This window comes from Maylandia zebra, linkage group LG20, assembly GCF_041146795.1.
Source record: "Maylandia zebra isolate NMK-2024a linkage group LG20, Mzebra_GT3a, whole genome shotgun sequence".
NCBI lineage: Eukaryota > Metazoa > Chordata > Actinopteri > Cichliformes > Cichlidae > Maylandia > Maylandia zebra.
The window spans coordinates 29887080-29895093 of record NC_135186.1 but is presented as its reverse complement, the minus strand read 5'-3'; the positions used below and the strand labels follow the sequence as shown (position 1 = coordinate 29895093).

Genomic DNA, 8014 nt, shown 5'->3' with positions numbered 1-8014 from the left:
CTAATTTGTGTTCTGTTCCCTGTCAAAGTCACCCCCACACTGTTGACGTCTAGGCTCTGGGAAGGTGAGTCCATGACGGATCGTGATCCATTGTGTGTGTATGTTTTTTTTGTTTGTTAGTCCGGGTATTCTTTAACTTAGTATGCTTTTTGTGGTCATTTTGATGGTTATAAATTAAGCCATTCATTGTTTAATTCTCTCCTGACCACCTCCAAACATTGAGACAAAAACGTAAAATCTGGATTCATCATCCTCACACTAAACAGGTCATCACAGATGGATCCCCCTCACTGGGACTGGTCCTGCAAGAGGTTTTTTTTTCCTGGTAAAGGGAGTTTTTCCTTCCTGCTATCACCAGCTGCTTGGTCACAGGGAGTTGGGGTGACTGTTGGGGTTTTCTCTTTATTATTGCCAAGTGTATACCTTACAATATAAAACACCTTAAGGCGACTGTTAATGAACTGTAAATACAATTTAATTTAACTAAACTGAATCACACATTGCAACTCATTGTCAGTCATTTGGCATACCTCAGCATTTTCTGTTTTCATATTTTAAGAATGTCTTCTTGACTGCCACTCTTCCACTGAGACCATTTCTAATGATGCATTACTCAGGTCCTGTGTCAAGTCTTTGCTGGCTGTTTTCCTGTTTGTTACGATGAGGCCGCCTACAGGGAGGAGGTGGATCGTCTGGCTGAGTGGTGCGACAGAAACAACCTGCTGCTTAACACCGAGAAGACCAAGGAGCTCATCGTGGACTACAGGAGGAATGCTGACCCACATCCACCCATCCACATTAAGGGGACGGCTGTGGAGCGTGTGAGCAGCTTCAAGTTCCTGGGAATCCACATCTCCGAGGATCTCACCTGGACGACCAACTGCTCCAAGCTGGTCAAGAAGGCTCACCAGCGCCTCTTCTTCTTGAGGACTCTGAGGAAGAACCACCTGTCCTCAGACATCCTGGTGAACTTCTATCGCTGCACCATCGAGAGCATCCTGACCAACTGTATAACAGTCTGGTACGGGAACTGCTCTGCCTCGGACCGGAAGGCGTTGCAGAGGGTCGTGAAAACTGCCCAGCGCATCGCCGGAGCACCACTTCCTGCCATAAAAGACATCTACAGGAAGCGGTGTCTGAAAAGGGCTGGGAAAATCATCAAAGACCCCAGTCACCCATCACATGGACTCTTCACCCTCCTGCCCTCTGGGAGGCGCCACAGGAGCCTCCGGACTAAGACCACCAGGTACCGGAACAGCTTCTTCCCCACAGCTGTCAGACTCCTGAACTCTGCCTCCTGACATCTGACCCACGTTAAACTCATGGACTGAACATACACACACCCACAATGGACAACTGTACCCTCAAACACAATAATAACATGGACTGAACCACCACTCACAACCACTAGCACTTTATATAGCCTCTGTAGAAACTATCTACACCCTCACTTATCTTAACTGCACTACTGTATAGCTCTGTGTAAATAATCATTCTGTACATTCGATAATTTTTAATCCTACAACTGTTTACAACTTGCATAGTTCCCATTTCTGTATAGCTGTATATCCCAGATTCTGTAAAGTTATTTATTTCATATTCTGTATAGTTTTTCATATTTATATCCTGTTCATATCCTGTACATAGCTTGTACTCACTACAGCCTGTACATACTTATAGTTATAGAATATTCACAACATACTTCATACCGTGTACATTATAACATACCATAATAGACCCATTTCTGTAATATACTCACATATCTATATTATTGCTAATATATATTGTAATATATCTATATCACTAAAGCACTTCTGGATGGATGCAAACTGCATTTCGTTGCCCTGTACCTGTGCATGTGCAATGACAATAAAGTTGAATTCTATTCTATTCTATTCTGTTACATGTTTTTATCTGAATATGGTGGCCTATTACCCACCATATTCAGATAAAAACATTTTTGTCTCTGAAACTACTTACAGCATTGCCTGAACTCTATTAGACAAGCTTTTTGGTACTTGAATGAATCATTCAAGCATTAAATTAAATTAAATTTGTCTGATTTTAAATTGCATCTTTAGGTACTTTGTTATTAGCAGCCTGTTGGAAGACAAAAGAAGTGGAAGGCCTACAAAAAACTGTGTCTGAATGTTATGATAGACTGAAAATGAATGAAAAAAGCAACCAATGTCCCAAGAAAATCTTTGAAAAATCATCCAGGAAACCTAAAGACGTATTGTTGAAGAGAACTTTAAAAATACAAGAAGATCAAAATACAAGATTTTGCTTCCTGGAAGCAAATTATAAAGACATGAGAGGTGGCTCAAGTCTGTTTCAGATTACTGTATGTATTTGTGCCATATTTGTCTTTACAAATGAAACCATCACGGAAAAAATTAACTGGTAGTTCTAGTCAGATTTGAGTAAACGTGTATTATAATGTGGTCTGTAGATGAATGAAGATAGAAAGATGGATGGAGAGAAAAAAAAGTTAAAGGACCAATCAAACGAACGTTGTAGCGGTACGTCATGACGTCGCCGCTCGCTTGCGTCTCAACGACGCTGAAGTGTAGGATGTAGCACAGGACGTGGCTATCAAGCTTCTAGCTACACTGGGACGTCTGAAAAACCCCCCCACAGAATTCGTCATAAAGAACTGGTTTAATACACGCGTAGGTAAGTATATCTGTTAGTTATGGTATTTTCTTCTAGCGTGTGCAATTGTAAGCGGACATTTCTCTGTGTAATACGCCTAGACTGAGCTCTGTCTGGTTAGCTTGATGCTAATATCCAGGGAAAACCAACGGTACCGTATTTGCTAAAAGGGATGGTTAGTGGAATAGCGATAGCTACATGTAATTCGTGACTAGAGAGGGGTTCTTATATCCAAGCATTGAGGTGCTTTTTGTGTGCTGACCCCAGTTGCTTTAATTATAAACCCCAAATAACTGGAGCAAAGTACAGCGTTGTCAACGAAATATCTTCCATATAGCTAACGTTAGCGATGCTAATGTTTGCAGGGCATGTTGAGAGCAACTGGAGAAATGGGGGGTCTGTAAATCGCCTACATGTGCCGCTTTCAGTCAAATTGGGTCATCAGCCAGTCAGCTGGAATGACAGGATGTTCTCATTAGGTGCCATAGGTGATAGTAGGGTTTAATTTACACAACGTTAGGTCAAGGGCATCGATACAGGGCTGTGTGCTCAATGTCTTGAGTCATTGTTCCTTTAAAACATTTTTTTGGTTAAAGCAGAAAACGATGTTCATAAGGATAAAACAGGTGTGAGATGCTGTTAGGTAAAGAATATAGATTATTGCAAGAAAATTTGAAAACGACTGAGCTCACGTCTTTTTTAATATATCTCCAGATAAATTGCGTCGATCTTGGATTTTGTCCCATGCAAGAACTGTAATGAATCTAACAATCACTGTGAATATTATAATTTTTCTTTTTCTTTTTTTTTTAAACTCTTTTAGCAAGGAGGCCATTTTACCAGATGTGACGTATCAGCAAAACATCAGGACCTGAATGGAAACATTTGAGGCCTTTTGTGCGTGAGGTAGGCTTAAAATATTTGAACGTGTGAAGGATTTAGGCAGATTATTTGGCTTTGCTTGGCAAGTAATTTGTCAACATGTCTTGGTAAACTTGCCCTTGTTCTTTGAATCTGAACTGCTTTTGATTCTTTATGTAAACTCAGACTGAGCTGATGGTGTTGAGCACAGTTGTATTATGAAGCAGGTTCAACATATCCAGGGGTTTTGTTTTTTTTGTTTGTTTGTTTTGTTTGTTTTTTTTGCATTAGCTGGCTTTACCAAACCTAAAACTTTATTTTAAAAAAACGAAGATTTTTATTCATTCTCACACTTGCATAAAAAAAGGGAATTTGATGCACATGACTGCTTCTCAGCATGAAATTGCCAGATTGTGTGATAGAGATCTATGAAGAACATGCATACCTCAAATGGCAATTGTTGCTGCTAGACATTGTCAATAGATCAAAGCTAAATTGATTTTATTGGTTAAATATACTCTGTGACTGATATACAGCAAATTGACTGATTAATTTCTAATCTGCTGTATTTTCAGCAGTCTACTACGAATTATGACAACTGAATACATGTACATTTATATGACATGTGGTCCACAGTATGCACTGTAATGGCTTAATTTATTTTTATTAGTGTTGTTCAGCTGGTGCTATATATAAAATGGTTTCCTTCAGCAGAGAATCTGTAGCACACTTGGATCATGCTGTCTTTAAGAGTACCAATTAAATTGTGGCAGTTGCTCACAATTGTAAACCAGAACTCTGAACACACCTGCTCTGGACCAGGTTAAGAGTTTAACATGAGTTACCATGAGTTACCATGGTGACCACTTTTGTGACACTGAAAACTCTTGAGTTTTAAGCTTGACATACGCTGCTGACCTATTAGTCTCGCTTTGTGGTACACCCCTCAAGGCTAGTTGAGTACCATCTGCTGTTTTTCTTGTCACTAAAAGTGTTTTTTTTAAATCACTTTGGGGTCATTATCATGCACCCAAATAAATTTAGGATTAGTCAGTGCCTCTCTGTTGCATAAGAATTAAAAATACTTAGTCTTTGTACAGATTAGTATCATCTGTCTACAGTTGTCTCTAAGAAGTTAATATGGCTAAAAACCTTTTTGTGTGTTGTTCAGGAGGTGTGGGTAATGTACCATGGGGTACGACGTTACGAGGTTTCAAGGGGAGGTGGATGAAGACCTGTTGTGTCCAATATGTAGTGGAGTGTTAGAAGAACCAGTGCAGGCAAGTCTTTGATCAAAATACCCCCCACCTTTTAATTCTATCTGTATTTCTGACATTACATTTGTTTTATATGCATATGCATTTTTCCACCTCAGGCTCCACACTGTGAGCATGCTTTCTGCAATGCCTGTATAACGCAGTGGTTTGCCCAGCAGCAGATTTGTCCTGTTGACCGCACAGTAGTGACGCTGGCTCACCTCCGTCCTGTGCCCCGCATTATGCGCAACATGTTGTCCAAACTTCAGATCAGCTGTGATAATGCGAGCTTTGGCTGCACAGCCACACTGCGGTTGGACCAGCTGCAGTCACATCTCAAGGACTGTGAGCACAACCCCAAAAGGCCTGTCAACTGTGAGGAGGGATGTGGGTAAGTGGATTCCATAGAATAAATCCTTACAAGCCTCCTTTGTATTTTATAGTATTAAATTTTCTTTTCTTTCTTAATATTCTGTTTTTCTCACTCTTGCAGGCTTGAAATGCCCAAAGATGAGCTGCCCAATCATAACTGTATTAAACACTTGCGGAGCGTTGTCCAGCAGCAGCAAACTAAAATTTCAGAGCTGGAAAAAACTGTAGCCGAACATAAACACCAGCTGGGGGAACAAGTAAGAGTATTTTGCCTACACAATAGTATATTTTTGACAAAATATTCAGTCTAGTCTTGATAAAATATTAACAGTTGTCTGTCTGTATGATATTTGGCAGAAATAATTCGAGTGCCATGTCTTTGTGGTATAAGACACAGATGCATGCCTATTATATGTGTTTGATGGACGTGCAATAACAATGGTCTCCTCATTCTTATTGCACTTTTTTTTTTTTTTGGTGTGGATGTGAATCTATTTGGGTTTTTTAAATGGACAGTTACAGATTTTGTACTTGAGGCAGTTTTGAGAGGTTTTTCATTCACTGTATTGCTTTTCATTTCCAGAAACGAGACATTCAGCTGCTAAAAGCCTACATGAGAGCAATTCGCAGTGCAAACCCAAACTTGCAAAACCTTGAGGAGAGCATCGAGTACAATGAGATACTTGAGTAAGTGAAGCTTTCCTTTCCTCTCCCAATATTTGATCTGAAATAAATTCAGTTCCTAATTTTCTTTTTTTTCTTTTTTTTTTTTTTAAATCTTCAGGTGGGTAAACTCCATGCAGCCTGCTAGAGTGACACGCTGGGGTGGCATGATCTCCACTCCTGATGCTGTCCTCCAAGCAGTCATCAAGCGATCCCTCATAGACAGCGGCTGTCCTCTCTCGATTGTAAACGACCTGATCGAAAACGCCCACGAGCGTAATTGGCCGCAGGGACTGGCCACTCTCGAGACGCGGCAGATGAACAGGCGCTACTATGAGAACTACGTTGCCAAGCGTATCCCTGGCAAGCAGGCAGTGGTGGTGATGGCCTGTGAGAATCAGCATATGGGGGAGGATATGATCCTGGAACCCGGCCTGGTTATGATCTTTGCGCACGGAGTCGAGGAGATCTTATAACTGTGCAGCTAGCTGAACTGATCCAGCGACGAATAGGGACGTTTTGCTTTGGGGGTTTGCTGTGATGAGTATGATTTCTCTCTTTGGAGTGAAACCTTTTGAATAAATCTGGCTTATTTAAAGTAAACTCTTAGGCTTACTCCTAAGCTTGATACCTATGCCTTAAAGTAAGGACAAATGCTTATTGAACCTGGCAAATATAAACTTAAACTGACTGATATCTAAGATAAAAGGTGAGATGTGATGTTTACAAGGTTTATATTTAGTGCATTATATGATCTGATTGTTCTGCTCCATGTCCTGATAGAGTAATAAGCCCAAACCCCAGTTTAATGTGCTCTGTTGTATAAATGCTTGTAAATAGAAATACTATATTGAATTATAAATGTTATACTCCTCACTGTAATTAGATTTTTCTGTTTTTGTTAATCTCAGTTCTCTTTAGTCAGCTTCTCTTACTGTCTACAGGGACGTGCTTGCTTTAGTATTTAGTTTCCTGTGAATATTCCCAGAGACATTGTGCTTCTCAGTTTAGATTGTTCAGACCTTCCGTGCCATTTGTTTTATTTATTGTGTTGCCTTTCACACAATTATGCTTGAAGATGTTATCATGTGACATTTGGAGCTCTGCCTTTATCGGTGCATTTGAAGTTCACTGCAGAAAGAAATTGATTTTGTGTTCTATCTGTTTGTTGCCTCAGTTGTACATATAGTCTGTATGTTGGGTCTAGTGAAAGTTTTAAAGTTTGGGATATGACTATGTATAATGAGCTTTGAAAAAGTGTTGTGGCTCATTTCTGATTTAAATATAGACATTTACATCATGGACATCTTTTTCATTATTCACAGTTGGCTAACATTGTTGCTGAAATGCCACTAAAACCAGACACAGCTTGGAGATTGTACCAGTATTTGTAAAGTCACTTTTAAGGCTTTCAAGAGGAGAAATGCTTCGCCATTAGTCACTCATTGCTGTAGTAAGACGAGCAAAAAAAGCTGTTGTTATAGAAACCCACACAAGTGGATAATTCCCTTTACTATTTTCCTTGTTATTGTTTTTGTTATGTGTCTGTTATGTACCATGTTGTACAGACAAGGTAATAAAATGTAAAATCTGGGTGGATTTTTGTCATTGGAAAAGCCTGAGTTTTTATTTGGCTTCCTAATTAGGAAAAAATGCAGTTCCTTATTTTACCACAACATGTCATCAGAGAACTGCTGGGAAGTACACTTCATAATTCACTTCAGCTGACTGCTTTATATAAAGATTTAAAACTGCTGCAGCCTGTAAGAAGTCACAATATGGAGTGTGAGGTGGTGCTGTCCCAGTTTACGAAAAAAGAGGAAAGTTTAACCACAAAACTAAAGACGGGGGGAAAAGTCTGACTACTCTGACCTGACTCACTCTCCTTTTCTAACCCAGACACCCACATGTTTTCCATGTCTGTTATCCTCTCCTGCCAGCCTCGTCCTCATTGTGCAGCTTAATCCCTCACCATTGTGCTCAGTGGAATGTGAAATCATGTGCTTTACCAAATATTGTGGTTCTTGTTAAAGTCCACACATAATTATGTCATGTGGTTGGTTGAGGACTGGTATGCTGCAGTACCGCACTGGCCAGAATATTACAATACACCTCAGAATATGTGTAAATGTATAATAAAGTACTTAAGCCTTTCCACAAGAAGCATAATTTAAATAAACAGAACTTGGTTTAATGGAGACGCAGAG

The 8014-nt window shown here is 39.8% G+C and overlaps 1 protein-coding gene across 1 annotated transcript; it reads left to right on the top strand.

The window, feature by feature from the left end:
• Window positions 1–2534: 2534 nt before the first annotated feature.
• rnf41 (ring finger protein 41) lies at window positions 2535–7400 on the top strand. Its single transcript, XM_004560428.3, has 7 exons — window positions 2535–2676; window positions 3479–3561; window positions 4688–4796; window positions 4892–5163; window positions 5266–5401; window positions 5728–5831; window positions 5929–7400. Exons 3-7 carry the CDS (start codon window positions 4707–4709, stop codon window positions 6281–6283), a joined length of 957 nt encoding a protein of 318 aa, XP_004560485.1. The 5' UTR covers window positions 2535–2676; window positions 3479–3561; window positions 4688–4706; the 3' UTR covers window positions 6284–7400.
• Window positions 7401–8014: the final 614 nt, after the last annotated feature.

Excerpts from the sequence above, each read along its gene's own strand:
- rnf41 (XM_004560428.3), top strand. The coding sequence starts at position 4,707 with ATGGGGTACGACGTTACGAGGTTTCAAGGGGAGGTGGATGAAGACCTG. Across the intron at positions 4,797-4,891 it reads TGTTAGAAGAACCAGTGCAG|GCTCCACACTGTGAGCATGC; the intron begins GCAAGTCTTTGA and ends TTTCCACCTCAG. Across the intron at positions 5,402-5,727 it reads AACACCAGCTGGGGGAACAA|AAACGAGACATTCAGCTGCT; the intron begins GTAAGAGTATTT and ends TTTCATTTCCAG.